This window comes from Rhinatrema bivittatum, chromosome 8, assembly GCF_901001135.1.
Source record: "Rhinatrema bivittatum chromosome 8, aRhiBiv1.1, whole genome shotgun sequence".
NCBI lineage: Eukaryota > Metazoa > Chordata > Amphibia > Gymnophiona > Rhinatrematidae > Rhinatrema > Rhinatrema bivittatum.
The window spans coordinates 245,682,861-245,701,258 of NC_042622.1; the positions used below are offsets into that span (position 1 = coordinate 245,682,861).

At 44.9% G+C, this 18,398-nt stretch overlaps 1 protein-coding gene across 2 annotated transcripts in view; it reads left to right on the forward strand.

Annotated features, from left to right (window-relative positions):
• LOC115098108 (cytokine receptor-like factor 1) overlaps positions 1-16,850 on the forward strand; it is a 31,287-nt gene extending 14,437 nt beyond the window's left edge. The window contains exons 4-8 of one of the 2 annotated variants that reach the window (XM_029614441.1): positions 403-572; positions 3,178-3,335; positions 4,612-4,777; positions 9,958-10,140; positions 16,041-16,850. In XM_029614441.1, coding sequence (XP_029470301.1) covers positions 403-572; positions 3,178-3,335; positions 4,612-4,777; positions 9,958-10,140; positions 16,041-16,057 — 694 coding nt within the window. In that variant the 3' untranslated portion in view covers positions 16,058-16,850. The remainder of the gene's footprint in view (positions 1-402; positions 573-3,177; positions 3,336-4,611; positions 4,778-9,957; positions 10,141-16,040) is intronic. The other variant, XM_029614440.1, reaches the window with a different exon arrangement.
• The last annotated feature ends 1,548 nt before the right edge of the window (positions 16,851-18,398 follow it).

Here is an 18,398-nt window from a genome sequence, read left to right on the forward strand (position 1 = left end):
TGCTGTAGATAAGAGACAGATACGCCTGGGTATACTGTATGCAATATTGTAAGGCAGAAGAATAGCTGCAGAGAGATTGGGATGAATAGATAGATATCACTTATACCGACTGAAAAAATTAATAAGGTGTCTAGATCTATAGCTATAGGGTATGTAGATTGTTATATGCAGCTATATAGAAATCATAATATTGTGAATAGAAGATACATATACATAAACCTATACTGTATATTTTTATTTTTATTTTTTTGTATATTTTATGTACACATATAATAATACTAATTTTTATTTATAGTCCACCTTTCATGACACTTTAAAGTATACATATAATTCATTAAATAGATATTAAATTGGTTCCTATTTCTTCCTATAAATGTAAAACCATTACCTTGCACTCTTTAGGTGGTATGGCCGGGATAACACGTGTCTGGAGTACCACTCTATGGGGCCTTACTCCTGTCACATCTCCAAAGATTTGGCGCTCTTCACGCCTTATGAAATCTGGGTGGAGGCTTCGAATCGGCTGGGATCCACCATTTCTGACACCATCACCCTAGACATTCTAGATGTGGGTAAGAAAGAGAGATCCATCTTGGATTCCATTCTTTGCAGAAGACTCTTAATCTATATTTCTAAGCTAGGAAGGCAATATTTCTTCAGTATCACTTTGGTTTTCTTAGAGAATCATTCTGGGGTTATAGAATGTTGGTCACTTGCAAGGTCAGCCTAGCTAGGACAGATGCATGGTATTGGGACCTCTTGGAGTCTTTTCCACTGTATCTCTTTTCCGAGCCTGAGCTGGATTTAGTAAGCGAATAAAAAATTAGACATCCTTTCAGTCTTGGCCTTGACTGTCAATCCTGAGCACAGTGGTGATGCTTGGGTGCTCTGACATTAACTGCATATATGAAAGCTGATATTTAAATGCTTGCATATGAATGTATAATGAAGAATGTTTTAATAAAGACATTTTTTAGTTTTTGTGAATGGAAACCTCATAACCATTGAGAGTAGCTCTACTACTGCCGCTTTTGCAGTTTTGCAATGCGTTTACTTTACAGTCAAAATGAAAGTGTAAGACCGTGTCCGTGTTTCAATCATCGGTTTCCAAACACTTAATTTTTTTAAGGAGAAAATTTTGTTAAAGAGAATTTTTGAATTATTATTAGTAGCAAAGAAAGCACTTATCCATGCAGAACGTTGACTGTCTTATGTCTTGTTCCTTAAAAAATTTAACGCCGGATTTTAAAAGGGTTACGCGCTTAAGTTAAGCGCGTAACCCTTAACCCCCCCCCTGCGTGCGCCGGGCCTATTTTGCATAGGCTCGGCGGCGCGCGCAAGCCCCGGGACGCGCGTAAGTCCCGGGGCTTTGCTGGGGGGATGTCGGGGGGCGTGTCAGGGGTGGCGCGACGTTCGGGGCGTTCCGGGGGTGTTCCGGGGGGCGTGACCGAGGCCTCCAGACCAGCCCCTGGGTCGGGTGATGGTGCGGCAGCGGGCCATCGGCATGCACGAGTTACGCCTGCTTTGAGCAGGCGTAACTTGTGCGATAAAGGTAGGGGGGGTTTAGATAGGGCCGGGGGAGGGGGTGGGTTAGGTAGGGGAAGGGAGGGGAAGGAAAGGGGGGGGGTGGTGGAAGGAAAGGGCAGCGCGCGCAGGGCTCGGCGATTTTATAAGATACGCGCGGCTACGCGCGTATCTTATAAAATCTGGCGTACTTTTGTTCACGCCTGGTGCGCGAACAAAAGTTTTAAAATGTACCCCTAAGTGTTTGGAAACCGATGAGTGAAACACGGACACAGTCTTACACTTTAATTTTGACTGTAAAGTAAACGCATTGCAAAACTGCAAAAGCGGCAGTAGTAGAGCTATTCTCAAAGCGGAGAAAGCTCTCAATGGTTATGAGGTTTCCATTCACAAAAACGAAAAAATGTCTTCATTAAAAAATTCTTCATTATACATTCATATACAAGCATTTAATATCAGCTTTCATATATGATGTTTACAAATTTATGATATTGGTCTATACATCATAATACCCAGTTTATTTATAGATGGTATCTGACATTAACTACGTCACTGTCTCAGATATATAACAATCTGCACTACTACTTGACAAGGAACATCTCCAGTCCTCAAGGTTTTCAGGATGTCCACAATATATATGCATGAAATAGATTTGCATGCACTGCCTCCATTGTATGCAAATATCTTATGCATATTCATTGTGGATATGCTGAAAACCAGACTGGTTTGTGGCTCTTGAGGCCAAGAAATCGCAAATGCAGCAGAACCCCTGCTAAGTAAGACTGAAGGGAGGATCCGTTTGCAAGTGCATTTCATTTGTCAGTGTATGACGAAAGTAAAATTTTGCTGCTGTGTTGGAAACTTATTTGACTCATCGGAAGCAAGCCTTTAATGAGCTGAATCTCCTCGGTTTCAGCATGGTAGCCATGAATATTGGGGGTAAAGCAGAATGCAGAGTATATGCCCTAACACTGGGGCCACCACCAACAGCTAGGGATGCACATTCATTTTCCCTGAAGAGAGAAAAATGCAGTGAATGAGCTGATTTTCAGTTTGGTTCATGGCAATTGTCTCATCCCAAAATTTGTTTAGAAGTTTTGGTTATTTTAATTTTCAGATTATGCTACCACCATCCCCCCATATCTCCCCTTGCCCTCCACTCCTTTAAAAATGTCGGGCTAGTTGTCCCGCCTCCTCTACACCCCCCTCCTTTGTATAAACTATCAGCATTGCTCTCAGAGCAGCACTAAATGCTGGGAGGACTGTAATCCTGGGCCCCTCAGAGTGGGGCTGGGAGGCGGAGTCAGCACCAAATGTGATTGTGGCTTCCGGCAGGAGGAGGGACGATGTCTCTGTGGGGCCTCTAGCCCACCATTTGTTTTTTAAAGGGCGGGGAGGGGAGGCAAGGGAGAATGATAGCATTTCCTCCAGCATAGCAATTGTAAAACATGGGTACAAATAGCACACATTATTTACCAAAAATGAATAGAATGAACCAAACAACCTCTCTCCCCCCCCCCCCCACCCCCACTCCTGAAGGAAACAAAGCAAACCAAAAATTCCCATGGAAATGAATCAAACTGAAACAAAGCAAACATTTTTTTTGCCTGCGCACCCCCTACCAGGAATATCTCTTGTGCTCCTCCCTTCTAGTAACCACTGATCCTCCATCAGACGTCCATGTCACTCGTGTTGGGGACCTGGAGGACCAGCTGATCGTGCGCTGGAGCTCACCACCAGCCCTCAAGGATTTCCTCTTCCAAGCCAAGTATCAGATCCGCTATAGAGTGGAGGACAGCTCCGAGTGGAAGGTTAGGCGCCACACACCAGAAGTTATAACTGACACGTAGACAGCGTCCCTCACAGCTCCTGCCACTTGTCCCACCTTTGTCTCTCTTCTCCCCTCCTTACCAAGGAAATGCTCTCAGGGAAGTATTCCAGAAAGAGTACAACTGTTTATCTTCTGGGCCTGCAGTTCAGGCCTCACCCTTCAGATTCCAAGTTTCCAAGCCCTAGGTAATGATGGAACATTTGCTATCTACACTAGAAAGCTCTCGTGAGGCATGTTATAGAATGGTGATGGGAGTTAGCAAATGTCGACCAGAAGTTTGTTGCCAGTACCCAGTTCCCAAGACGACTGTGGCTCCTTTTGAAAAAGTGTAACTTCTAATGCCTGTCTTAATTATTGCCTTAGCCATGGAGTTCCAAGGGATTTCTCTCAAAAATCACCTGCAAGAATTTGCAGCTGCTTGGTCTCAGAGAGAAGTTCCAATGGTTGCAGAATTATGGAGCCTGAGCAAAAAGCCACAGTTAATATTGAGCCATGCTCACTTCTGCAGCTTCCACACACAGCAGGCACAGGTCTGCCTCTCTCAGGGCCAGATGTAGTAAACAAAATAGGAGAAAACCCTTTGTACCGCTGGAAACAATTATTTATTTAAGACATTTTTATTTCGCCCATAGTAGAACAACCTTGCTGGGCGGATCACAGTAAAACATTCATAATTCAAAAAGCACAACATCAAAACAAATAACATAAAACCAAACCTAATTGAACAATACCCTTACCCTGATGACATGCAATAGCAACTTCTATCATCCGAATGCTTCCTGAAACAAATACGCTTTAAGTGGTTTACAGAATGCAGCCAAATCAGAAATTAAACATAAATCTAATGGCAAAGCAATTCCATAAAACCTGCCCAACAATTGATAAAGCTCTGCATCGAGTTTCCTTTAATCGTGCCTGCTGAAGGAATGCTAAGAAAACCCTTATTTGCAGAACGAAAGGTTAACCTGAGGATCATAGGAGGTAAACAGATTGGTTTCTCCCCTTTTTCCCTAGCCATTTATAGATTAAAATTCTGAAACTAGAAGTTTAAACCTGATTCTTTGGTCAATGGGTAAACAATGCAACTCTTTCAGTAGTGGGTAACATGCTCCCATCTAGAAACATCCTCATTCAAGACATATGGGAAATAAACAGAGACAGGAGGGAGGACATGCCCTTGTTGGGTTGGGGAGTGGAGGTAATCTTGACACTGTTTTTGCCGCTGGAATCTGAATACGTTTGATTTGTTGGTGAAGGTTGTTGATGACGGGAACCAGACATCCTGCCGCCTGGCTGGGCTGAAGCCCGGCACCATCTACTTTGTCCAGGTCAGGTGTAATCCATTCGGGATCTATGGTTCGAAGAAAGCTGGGATCTGGAGTAACTGGAGTAATCCTACCGCTGCCTCCACTCCTCGAAGTGGTGAGTAACTGATTGTCTCAGTGATTAAGGAGCTGTCTTCACCAGGTGGTGCTAGTATTGCTGGGTGCACATAACACAATGGATCAGAGCTAGCCATGCTCCACATTTATAGGAGTCTGTCATCACTTGTGTCTTTTTATTTTGTCTCATGCTGTCTTCACACATTCCTGTTGCCCTCTCTATGCAAGCCCACCTCTGGCTTTGCTCTCTCCAAGATGGCGGCAGTGGCAGAGATGAAGACAACACTGAGGCTGATAGCATTGTCTGACATCGTGGAGGAAGCTGCTGGGGTTCTGCCTGCTGTCTGGAGGCGATTACCAGATTCCAGAGGCTGCATTCCCATCCCTATTCTCCGCTCGGTAGCTCATGCGGGAGTTGTGGCTGCTCTCTGCTCAGGCGCCCCTTGTGTCGCAGCACCTGGATTTCTTGCAGAGAAGCCAATACTCAGCACACGGTTATTTCCAATCAGGGAAAGAGCTCCCCACTCTCCACCTAATATACTGGTTATTATTGTTTTCCCATTACTATAATCCAGGATATAAACAGAAATTGAAATAATAAATTGAGACTAGTTCCTTAGCTAGAAATTAAAATACTCTAATATATGTAGCAGTTCACTATCAGCTCTCTCTGTTTTCAGCATGCTCCTTTACAACTGATCTTGGGTCACAATAAATGTAGATTTTGGCCTTCCAAGTTAATTCTTGTGTAGTATTTATGGTATTTAAATTCAGTTACATCAAGTCCTGTTTATAACAAGCAAATTTGTTGATTCCAGCATTTTAATCCGAGAGGGCCGTGATCAGTTGGTATGTTGAGATTTTTTTTACTTCTGTCGTACAGAATAAGGAATCCTGTCATCTTTGCTAAAGAATTTGTTATTTGTTGGAAGGTATAACCGGTCATTGTAAGGCGTTTATTCTTTGAGGCAGGTGTCCTTCCCAGCCATGGGAAGCCTCTCCCCCTTTATTACATTCTGCATATTCTGTGATGTCATAAGGGTGTGCGAGTTCCATAAGGAGATATCAGAGGGCACGTTCGCCCCAATATTTCCGCGGTCTGGGAGTATCCAGCAGATGTTAAGGGACGCTTCCACATTACTGCAAATTACTTCACTCTGGGTTTCGAGCAAAAACCCTCCCAAAAACCTCAGCCGGCACCTACAGCTCTTTCAGGACACTGCAGCTCGAATGCTACTAGGTGTGAGTAAATTGGACAGGGTAATCCCTATCTTAAAATCTCTGCACTGGCTCCCAATATTCTTATCGAGCCAGGTTCAAAATCCCAATTCTAGCTTTGTAAGGCTCTGAAAGCTCTGCTCTACCTCAGCTGTTGTCTAACCCCATGCACGTCTTCCCTCTCTTTGCCACAAGTTTGTCTAGTTGTGCAAACACCTAAAGACCTGCACCTCATACGTACCTTTCATGTTTCATTATTTAATTATTAAGACACTTATTTCTTGCCTTCCCACAAAAAAAATGCACTCAAGGTGAGTTACAATTAAATAAATTACAATAAAAAAAACAGTAGAGCCACTGCAACTCTATATGTGGGAGTCAATCTAGAAAACAAGCTTTCACAGGCTCAGTTCCCACCCTATGGGGAACTCCCTACCACTGAACATCAGACTAGCTCCTAACCTGCTGGTCTTCAGAAAAGTCCTAAAAACCCTGGAGGCCAATATTCAGTCAGCCGGTTACTGGGCAAGTTATCTGGCTAAAGTTAGCCAGATAGCTTGTCCTGGATATTCAGTTAACAATCTTACTTGGCCAAATTCTAAATATGTCTGATTATAAGAACATAAGAAATTGCCATGCTGGGTCAGACCAAGGGTCCATCAAGCCCAGCATCCTGTTTCCAACAGAGGCCAAACCAGGCCACAAGAACCTGGCAATTACCCAAACACTAAGAAGATCCCATGCTACTGATGCAATTAATAGCAGTAGCTATTCCCTAAGTCAACTTGATTAATAGCAGTTAATGGACTTCTCCTCCAAAAACTTATCCAAACCTTTTTCAAACCCAGCTACACTGACTGCACTAATCACATCCTCTGGCAACAAATTCCAGAGCTTTATTGTGCATTGAGTGCACAATAAAGTGCACTCAAATGTGTCTTAAATGAGTTGAGTCTTAAATGTGCTACTTGTCAACTTCATGGAATGCCCCCTAGTCCTATTATTCGAAAGTGTAAATAACCGATTCACATCTACTCGTTCAAGACCTCTCATGATCTTAAAGACCTCTATCATATCCCCCCTCAGCCGTCTCTTCTCCAAGCTGAACAGCCCTAACCTCTTCAGCCTTTCCTCATAGGGGAGCTGTTCCATCCCCTTTGTCATTTTGGTTGCCCTTCTCTGTACCTTCTCCATTGCAACTATATCTTTTTGGAGATGCAGCGATCAGAATTGTACACAGTATTCAAGGTGGGGTCTCACCATGGAGCGATATAGAGGCATTATGACATTCCCTTTCTAATAATTCCTAACATTCTGTTTGTTTTTTTGACTGCTGCAGCACACTGAGCCGACGACTTTAAAGTATTATCCACTATGATGCCTAGATCTTTTTCCTGGGTGGTAGCTCCTAATATGGAACCAAACATCGTGTAACTACAGCAAGGGTTATTTTTCCCTTATGCAACACCTTGCACTTGTCCACATTAAATTTCATCTGCCATTTGGATGCCCAATTTTCCAGTCTTGCAAGGTCCTCCTGTAATGTATCACAATCTGCTTGTGATTTAACTACTTTGAATAATTTTGTATCATCCGCAAATTTGATAACCTCACTCGTCGTATTCCTTTCCAGATCATTTATATATATATATTGAAAAGCACCGGTCCAAGTACAGATCCCTGAGGCACTCCACTGTTTACCCTTATCCACTGAGAAAATTGACCATTTAATCCTACTCTCTGTTTCCTGTCTTTTAACCAGTTTGTAATCCATGAAAGGATATCGCCTCCTATCCCATGACTTTTTAGTTTTCTTAGAAGCCTCTCACAAGGGACTTTGTCAAATGCTTTCTGAAAATCCAAATACACTACATCTACTGGTTCACCTTTATCCACATTATTAACCCCTTCAAAAAAATGAAGCAGATTTGTTAGGCAAGACTTCCCTTGGGTAAATCCATGTTGACTGTGTTCCATTAAACCATGTCTTTCTATATGCTCTACGATTTTGATCTTGAGAATAGTTTCCACTATTTTTCCTGGCACTGAAGTCAGGCTCACTGGCCTATAGTTACCCAAATCGCCCCTGGAGCCTTTTTTAAATATTGGGGTTACACTGGCCACCCTCCAGTCTTCAGGTACAATGGGTGATTTTAATGATAGGTTACAAATTTTAACTAATAGATCAGAGATTTCATTTTTTAGTTCCTTCAGAACCCTAGGATGCATACCATCCGGTCCAGGTGATTTGCTACTTTTTAGTTTGTCAATCTGGCCTACTACATCTTCCAGGTTCACAGTGATTTCATTCAGTTCGTCTGACTCATCGCCCCTGAAAACCATCTCTGGAACTGGTATCTCCCCAACATTAGTAAACACGGAAGCAAAGAATTAGGTCTAAAGCTATCGTCCTTGTGTGGCTGGATAACCTGCCACTTAATCGGATATCTTGAAAAGATATCCAGTTAAGTGGTGATCCTGTTAAAAAACAAACAAAAAAAAGATAGCAGGCCTCCTGGCCTGATTGCCACTCTATCACAAAAAATATCCCAAACCCTGCTGGCCCTGCATCCCTCCATCCCTTCCTTCCAATTAAATACAGAAAACCCTTGCCTCCTCACCACTCGCCAACCCACGCCGCCACCTTGCACCCGAAGCCACCACCCGGTACATGAATCATCTCCCTTTTTAAAACCCAGAATTGTGGTGCTTAGTGATCCCGGGAATTCCCAGTGCGCCAATAATAGGGCTGGAAGTGCAAGCTGTCACTATTATCTCACGAGTCCGGCGCTATTACTAGAGCAATGCTGGAAGTGCCCAGGATCGCTATGCACCGTGATCCTGGGTTCTAACAAAGGGTGACAGTTCAGGGACTGGGTGGGTGATGGCATGTAGGGGTTTGGGGGTTGACGAGGAGGAAGTATTTGTTTATTTATTTATTTTTTGTATTTGCTGGTGCCAATAAAGGATTTCATTTATTTATTTATTTATTTTGGAGAGGGGTCCTGACCAGCCGGGTTTGGAATATTTATGATGATAGGGAGGAAATCAGGCCAAGAGGCCTGCTATGAATTTTTCTCTTTTTTTTATAGGATTGCCACTTCACCGGATATCTTTTGAAGATATCTGATTAAGTGGCAGGTTATCCGGCCTCATAAGGCCAGATAGCTTTAGACCTGCTCTGAAGCAGGTCTAAAAGTATCTAGCTAACTTAGCCGGATCTAACTGAAATTACGCTAAAGTTGGGAATCTATATTATTGTAGTAAGAAGACTAGACATATGCAGTAATATGGCAACCTAGTAGATGATGGCAGAAAAAGACAAATTGGTCCATCCACACCGATAAGGACATATTATCAGCATTATGTTATTGTGGATATATTATGTTTTATTGATGCCTTTTTATGTAAACCAGTTTGCATCCCCTTTTTTTTGGAAGGAAAGCAGAATATAAGCCTAAAATACAAATATATTCCAGGTGCCAGCCAGAGAGCATGATTCCTTGCAAGACCTCTCTCCTTATCCAGGACAATCAGTTTTGTCTTCCTCATTTGAACTTTAACATTTTAGGGAAATAAACAGAGAAGATCCTTCTATTTAGTTAATCCCCAGCATCCATCCCTTCTCATGTCAAACTACAGAGCTATTGACCCAAACATCCAGCCTCCTGCCAGACAGACCTGGCTTTGTGAGCACCTCTGTCTCTGCTGCTAATTATTACTGTTCTTGCAGCTTGCCAGACAGATCAGCTGCCAGTTTAATTAAAAACTTTATCTGTTGTTGATTTATGTGCTTATGTTTCATGTTTTTAGTAGAGACTTTTGAGTTTCTAGATATGTTCCAGTACAAAGCGTCAACCTGATTGCTGGATTAAGTGATCGATTAAATGTAGTTATTATCGACTGACTGGCTAGGGACACATTTTCATACTTTTGATGGAGCAAGGTTACTATCTTATACATTCACTGGTTGTGGGGGTGGGGGCTTTCTGTCACTTCCAGAGCGGGTGACCGGGGTGTGTGACCCGAAGAGCGGAGAGCAGAACTCCACCCTGCGGCGGGAGCTGAAGCAGTTCTTTGGCTGGGTGAAGAAACATGCCTACGGCTGCTCCAACCTCAGCATCAAGCTCTATGACCAGTGGCGGGTGTGGCTTCAGAAATCCCACAAGGCACGGAACCAGGTAGGTAAGGCATTCCATCCATTCTTACTTATTTCTTCACGCACTGCATCATGGGTAGCAGCAGTAACAGATTAAGGGCCAATTGCTCAGGGCTCAAGCCTAGAGGGACAGATTGTCAGATTAAGGATAAGGGTAAACAGTAATGGGAATAGGATGATCCATGGCTGGGCTACCACCTTTGGCTCGAGGGACTTTCATAAATCCCTGGATAGCAGGGCTGGGGGCAATGATTTCAAGGGCCTGTCTACTGAAGAAGCTGAGGGCACCCTCATCGACAAGATGATGTGGCTAGAGCTAGTGTTCCTAATATAGAAAGATGTCATCAAGTTAATCGCAGTTTGCACTGTGGTAATGTTTCATGATATAAATTATGGTAAGCAGTAATAAGAACTGATATCACCCTTGATTTTCTCCTGGACCAAGAGTGGAGCTAGGTGGCCAAGGATCCAGTTGAATAGAGAGAGGGAAGAGTGGGCAATATAGTATTTGTGAGGCATTCTGTCAGCCTGTAGGGGGGAGTAAAAGAGCTGATGTTCTAGAGCCCAAAGCCCCTTCTTCTCCTCCTCACCGTTTTGTGACTGGTTGTCCAGGTTATTCTAGGTCCTTAAGTTTCCCAATATGAATGAACCTAGCACTTACCCCTTATTTTAAGGAAGTAATTCATATTCAATAATTAGGTCTTGTGTCTACCCATTTTCTCAAACACTTGGCAGTCATTGAGTTATATTAACATGGATTTTAATTTCAGCATTTTGATCTGAAAACACCTAATTAGCCTTGGTTCAATCCTATGTAAGTGTGATGTAAAACAGAGGCCGAGAGTCATTTTGTCCTGTCCCAGGGTGCCTGCATCTTTAAGAAAATGGCTAATGTTTCAGGTTCTGTGCTGGACCCTCCCATCTTTAGATGAGGTCCATGCATCCTCCCTCCCTTTCTCTCCCCCTCCTTTCAGTCCCAGCCCTGGATAGGAGGTGAAGAACCTGGTGTACTGGCAGTGTGCTCTCAGCCCTCCTCTGGGAGCTGTCTTCGAAATCTGAGCCCCTCCCTTCCCAAATAAACAGGGCTCGGCCGAGCGCACCGTTAGCTCCCATTTGGCCGCGCGTTTTTGACGCGCTATTATTACCCCTTATACAATAAGGAAGGAGTTACTTTCAGACGGCACCGGGCAAGTGTACAGAAAAGCAGAAAAAACTGCTTTTCTGTACACCCTCCGACTTAATATCATAGCAATATTAAGTCGGAGGAACCAAAATAAGAAAAACAGAAAATATTCTTAAAAAAAAAAAATCTGCCCGCGGCCCGCGGGTTGGAAAACGGACGCTCAGTTTTGCCAGTGTCCGTGTTCCGAACCCGTGGCTGTCAGCGGGTTCGACAACCGACGCCGGTAAAATTAAGCGTCAGCTGTCAGACCTGCTGACAGCTGCCACTTCCGCCAATGAGGCGCTAGGGATGCGCTAGTGTCCCTAGCGCCTCCTTATTAGCGCGGGCCCTAATTTAAATACTGAATTGCGTGCCCAGGAGAGGTGGCCGGGTGCGCGTTGGGAGAGCGGGCGCTCACCTCGGAGCGCCGGCTCTCCTGCGGACTTTACTGTATGGGACTGAAAGAAAGAACCTTAACCTCATGTCTTTTTATGACATCAAGTAAAACATCCCTTTCACTAGTGCAAGCCATTCATCAGGAGTTGTTGCCAGCAATGCCAGATGTCTGGCCAAGATTGTCCTGTCCAGCCCTTTTCCAGAACCAGAATTGATGGCTCTGATGAGGTATCTCCGACTTCTTGAACTATGTCTGTTTCTCCTCCAGGAGTAATTCACCCAGAAGAAGATTCCCATTATATTTTATGACCCCTTTCCTCCTGTAGTGCATTCAGAAAGAAGTGGCGTTTCCCAGGGTTGAATGAGGTGAATTACATCGTAAACCCTCCGAAGCTTGGAAGGTCCCCGGGCCTTTGAGATTGGAGAGGGTAGGCAGAAGCCACGCTGCCTTTCCCTCGAGCATTCAGCAGCTCTGTGCAGAGGGCTCAGTTTAGGAGGACTCCTGTTATAAGAACATTTTACTTATTCAGGGGCTGTGGACCAATGTCCCAGCATATTCCTTCCTCGGGATGTCCTCTGTGCTGCTCAGAACTTGATAGAAGACGTATTACCTGTCCTATGGAAGACAAGCAGGCATGACTGTACTTGGGAAATGATGCGCTGTCATGGATTCCTATTTTTAGACAGGCTTGGGGTGCCGCCTGCGCTGGGTGCGGTCATGCACCCACTTCTAGGTGACCAAGTTCCACTTGGTTGGTGCAGAGTCCCAAGGAGAGGCCGGGCAGCTGGGCTGCACCTTCATGGAAGCCTCATGGCCTTGCCATTCCTTGCATGATTATAAGGGGAACTTGCCACAGTGCTGGAGCATCACCTTGGAGCTGGTGGGTGGAGAAGTGTGGGGAGGAGGGGGAATAAGAAGCAAACTAGAAATAAAACCAGCAGCAGACAATTACTAGCACATGCAAGCCCACTGCCACCGGCCCAGAGCCAACAGATTCCATCCTTTGTCTCTGTGACTCTGTGATTTGTCCTTTATTCGTCCCTCAGGCCTGATGCAGGTAGCTGAGCATTAAAAAACACTGTGCACTTGATTTCAGCACATGTTTTTAACACTCAGCTTAAAATATTTTTAACTCCTGATGCAAATGAATCGGGAGTTAAAAAAATGTTCCTAAACTTTAAAATGTGCCTTTGATACAGGTCAAGCGCACATTTTCACTCGGGGAGGAGGGGGAAGGCATCCTTGACAGGCCATTATCTGGGAAACCACTTAACAGGATAAATACTGATTTATCCGACTATCTAGCAGCAGGTAGCAGATAAGTCAGGAACACTCCAGGTAAGTACTGGCTTAGCCGGGGAAGTGGCAGTAGCTGCTGCCGCCACTTGGCCAGATAAGTCACTTATCCGGGTATCTGGTAGCAGCTATCCACTGCTGGATAGCCGGATAAATCAGTATTTATCCTGCTAAGTGGCGGTGGCAGCTGCCACCACTTCGCCAGATAAATTGGTACTTACCTGGAGTGTTCCTGACTTTTTTTTTCTTGTTTAAACCTCTTTTTCCCCCAATTTTTTTAGCAGCGCTGGAAACTTAACTCCAGCTCTGCCCCAGGACTTTAGTTTCCCTCACTAAAAAAAGTGCGCTGTCCAAACGCATTCTCTCTGCACCGGGGAGTACTGCTTAATGCCCTCATTTGCATGGGATTTCCTTGCTAGGGCGCTAAGTAGTACTCCCGTTTGGGAAAACACATTTTCTGCGTGCAAAATTCCTTGCTGCACTGGCAGCATGTTTTATGCACAGAAAATGTGCGTTCAAGTGAAAGCAGAAAGGTGCGCCTGGCTGAGTGGTCAGTTTGTTCTCCCCTGTTTACCCTGTTCCATCTTCCTCTCCCTTAATTCTGCTCAGTCTTTGACCTCATTACTTCTGACCTGTCTGTTCCTTCTCTGTGTCCTCTCCACACCAGTCACTGTCAGCTGATATTCAGTAGGGATGTGCGTTCCTTTCTAATGAAATAAAAAATGCAATAAAAGACTCTGTTCTATTTCAGTAGAAAACTACGTGAAAAAAATGTGGCTGAAATTCTTTCTCCTTCGTTTCCTTTCATTTCACCCACCACTCCCTGGATGCCATCTTACCCTGTACTTGGTATGGCAAGCACAAAAAGTAGTCAAAATGGGTCAGGAGTATTCCCCAGCCACTCATGCTGCACCGGGTCCCATTTTCAACCTGGTGTCTGCTCCTGAGTGGCTCCCTGCCTCAGAGTCAACTGGTGCCATTTTGAAAATGGGACCCTGTGGGGCAGGATCACCTGGGATCGCTCCTGCCATATTTTGACTGCTGCTTTTGCTTGGTACCCTATTGATGGGGGTAAGATCCTTTTATTTTATATGCCCCACCAACTTACATTTTGGTCCAGTCATTGTAGTGACAGTCCTTGGCTGGGGGCCATGCACCAGAGCTCCTTCTAGAACCCAGCCATCATGAATCCTAAATCTGGCCACTAGGTGTCACTCTTGCATGATGGCTATGACTTCCTTCTTTCCCCACATCCCACTAGTGAATATGAATCTTGCCTCTGCAGCATCCCTAGCTTTGGCTGACCTAAGGAATGGAAGACCTGAACCAGGATTCTCTTTCTAGTAATGCGCAGCACTGCCACTGAATTTCTGTGTTGGCCCCTTTATTATTTATTTATTTTAAAATGTACAGTCTGCACTATCATCACTTCCAGGCAGATTACAATATTACATTCATAGCATAAAATAATCAACATAAAAAAATACATACAAATAAAACACTAAAATCAAAATAAAACAGCAATAAAAAAAGGTAAAATTAGCTAACATATGCAAGTTGTACTGTGCCATTTTTTTCATTCTTCTTTATTGCATAGTCCAGTCTTCAATTCGCATTTGCCCATGATTTCTATACTGTGATTTTTGAGATGTGCATAAAAAAAGCACAGGAGTAAATACTTCCAAATCATGCTCAGATTGGCTGTCAGCATTTTTAGTAATTCAGGTACAATTTATCTCTTCCTCAAAGAGCTTACACTGTAAGTAGGTACCTGAGGCAATGGGAGATAAAGTAATTTGCACCAAAGTCACAAAGCTTGTCAGTGGTGGGAAGTGGTATTTGAACCCTGGCTTCCCTGATCCTCAGTCTATTGCTCTAACCCCAGGGGTAGACAACTCTGGTCCTCAAGTGCCACAAACAAATCTGTTTTTCAAGACATCCACAATGAATATGCATGAGACAGATGTCACGGTCTGGCAGGCTGGAATCAGGGAGCACTCCTGCAGGAGCAATAGAGGACTGCAGGACAAGACTGGAGCTGGTCTTCTGCCTAACCAGCCCTCCCCACAGGTTGAGCCCTTGGGCTCTGGGGTCTGGTAGAACTTTTCTCCTGGCAAACATCATAGTGCTTCGGATACTGGTTGGGAGCTGGTACTAGGTACAGACTGGGCTGGAGACAAGACTGGAGTTGAGGGCAAGGCCCGGGCCAGAGGCAAGACTTAGAAAAGCATACAGGGGACTATACTGGACAGGGCAAGCCAAGAACCATCCAAGACGGGATTGAACAAGGACTGGACTGGACAAGAACAGAACTAGACCAGTAATAGGAAACAATAGAGCCCAAACAGGGCACGAGATAAGGCAAGGCAACCCCAATAGGCCCGGAGGCTGCAAGGCAGGATAGGTAGAGCCAGAAGGCTACTAGGCAATGCAAGAGAGCCTAGAAGGCCCCAGAGCAAGGCAAGGAAGCCTGGAAGGCTACAGAGCAAGGCAGGAGGCCAAGATAGGCCATAGAGCAAAACAGGAAGATAAGACAAGGTAGAAGGCCTGGGTAGGCCACAAGGCAGGGTAGAAGACACAGGTAGGTTGCAAGATCTGGGTAGATCACAAGGCAAAGTATAGTGAGACAAGGTTGGCCAGGGCAAAGAACTGAGATGATTTCATGAAGAGGCACTGAGCGACTGGAAAGGCAGGGTTAGGTAGGACTGGGGCTGAGGTATCAGGTGATCAGGTAATTTATGCTGCTGGGAGCGGAGTCACTGAGGACCCCTGGTGGAGGGGAAGGTTCATAGCAGGAGGAACTATGACACAGATCAGCAAATCTACCTCATACATATTCAATGTGGATATCCTGAAAAACAGACCTGTTTGTGCCACTCCAGAAACAGTTTGCTATCATTGCTCTAACTGCTAGACTGCCCCTTTTCCTTCTAAATCTTAGATGCCTAAGTGAAGTACTGAGAGCTTTTTTTTTTTTAAACTGATTCCTATTTTGAATAAGGTCCTAAGTGAAAGTACTGGGTCTCATGTCGGTGTTATACTTTGAGGATATCTCCCTTTTCTTCTTCCAGGTTCTCCCAGGTTATAAATCATAGCATTGACCACAACCATGAGAGGAGAACCGAAGGGGAGCCTGGATGGACTCTTTGTAGGATGAACCTTTCTCGTGTGTCAGCACCTCCGCAGAAATCGAAGCAGCAGATAGAGAAGAGGTTACCAAAATCCATTTTTCTGGATGACAGAGAACTGTTACCACTCAGTTCAGAGGCAAAGTTAAGGTTTAGCACTCTTTCTCTTTTCCACATCCGTTTTTCGTCCACGCTGTCAAAATCTGTGGAGAAGAATTCCAGCCACTGCCTGTTTACGATCAGATGACAATTATTGATACGCATCCATCATCTGGAGACTCTACAGGTCCATCTGGTAATGAGAGGACACGAGATTGGCCACAGGGACAGGGCAAACAAAATCAACTTGCCAGAGCCCCGGGAAAGGTAAACACTTCATTCCAGCACTTTCTCTGCCTCCTGCGATTCCCCCCCCGGGGATCAACATCACTCCGTTTCTTCCGAATCGTACTTGAAGTCTTGCAGGATTTCGCTGATTGCCTCCATGGTTTTAATTATCCTGCGAGAACGGATGGAAACTATAAATAAAATGCATATGGGCCGCATTATCGTGAATGTGTAACTTTAGGTAGTGTTTATGAAACACCCAGGCAGAGGCGGCGAGCCGAGGCAGAGAGCTGGCGGAGCACCAAGGCTCTGTGTCTTGCACCAGTTTGCCAGAGGGTGGGCGAGATGCAGAGCCGCAGCCAGGCAGTTTGACACCTATGGCTAAGTGAAAAAGCTTGCCCTCACCCGGTGCACTACACCACAAGCTTGGAGTCTCTGTTAATTTTTTTTAATTGAAAATATAACACTATTATTATTTATAAATTATAAATAGATACAAGTGTGATCCCAATCCTAAAAATGAGATCCTTAGGTCTGTATGGATGGACCCTTCATGTCTACCCTACCAAATATCTCTACCTTGTTAAGCAGTAGGGGTTGAAGAGGGAGTGTGTGATTTTTTATTATATTAAACTAATTAGCTTCTAGATCTCATTAACAGCGAAGCAAACTGCCTCCACTACCAGGCACTTTGTGATGCAACACAAAACCCTGCCAAAGAAACTTTATAGCAAGCCTGCCATGCATTAACAGCACTAACACCCAGGACTCACACAGCAACAACTTCACTGCAAGGCCTGTGGCTCCTGTCAGCTAAAGCCTGAGCACAACGGGCTCCTCTCCCCAAGACCCGCCTCATCCATTTGCCCACTTTCTAAATACTTTTCACTGCTTAGTCTCTCACTAGATCCTTCTGTTTGCCACTAATCCAACATGTTTCATCAGCTGTATACTTCTCCTTCACAGCTGGTTAGTTTTCTAGCCCAATTTTATTTTTCTTTTTATGATAGGGATCAGCACTTACCCCACGCCAAAGGATACGGCAGGCCCAGTTACATTTCCGGTGCAAGGTGTTTGTATGTAGTCTGAAACAGCAAACCCTCCCTTCAACCCCTTCTCCGTCCAATCGCATCTCTGCAAATGCCAATAGGAACTTCTACATGGTGACCACCCTGTGGTTCGGTGGGGATTGGGGAACGTGGTGCGCCGTGTATTAACTTTCTGTCTTCTTTCTCCCTCCCACCCTCCACTCTCTCACAAACACACATCTTCTATCCCCCTCCCCCAGCTCCAGGGCTGACCCCCAGCACTCTCCCGTCTAACCTCCAGTCCCTCCCCAGTTCTTTCCCCCTTCTGTAGCCCTAGGATCTATCCCAGCACTCTACTCTTCTCTAGCCATAGGCACACAGGGCTTGTACAAGGAATCTCACTCAGCAGTGCACGACCTTCCGCATCCTGCTCCAGCCCCTTCACTACCTGCCAGCCTGCAGGGGAGGGGAGAGGAGGGGGTGGGTGAGGCACAGGTTGGAGCCTACAGAGCAGGGAGGAAAAGAGCCACTTTGTTCCTGTCTTGCGGGGAACAGGAGGGGAAGGGCAGAATTTGGAGTGGGCAGAGCAGAACAAACCCAAGAAAGCTACTTTCCTCCCTAATCCAGCCCCTTCTTTCCTGTTGTTTTTTTCCCCTTCTGGATTGCAGGAACATCACTGTGCCCTTCTGGCAGTGGAACCTGTGGCCCAGGCTATATTGGCAATAAGGTAGCCATGGCTCTGGCAAGACATCATTTTACAGCACCTTATGCATTACCAGGCCTGCCATAGAGTAGAAGTTTCCTTGGTTTACTGGAAGTCTTAAAACAGAGGAGCAATAACACTAGGGTCCGTGTTCCTGGCACATGCATGGGGTGTGCATGGGTGTGTATGGGATAGGCATGCATGCTTGCAATGCAAAACCCGGTGAAAGAAGCCCAAGCTCGT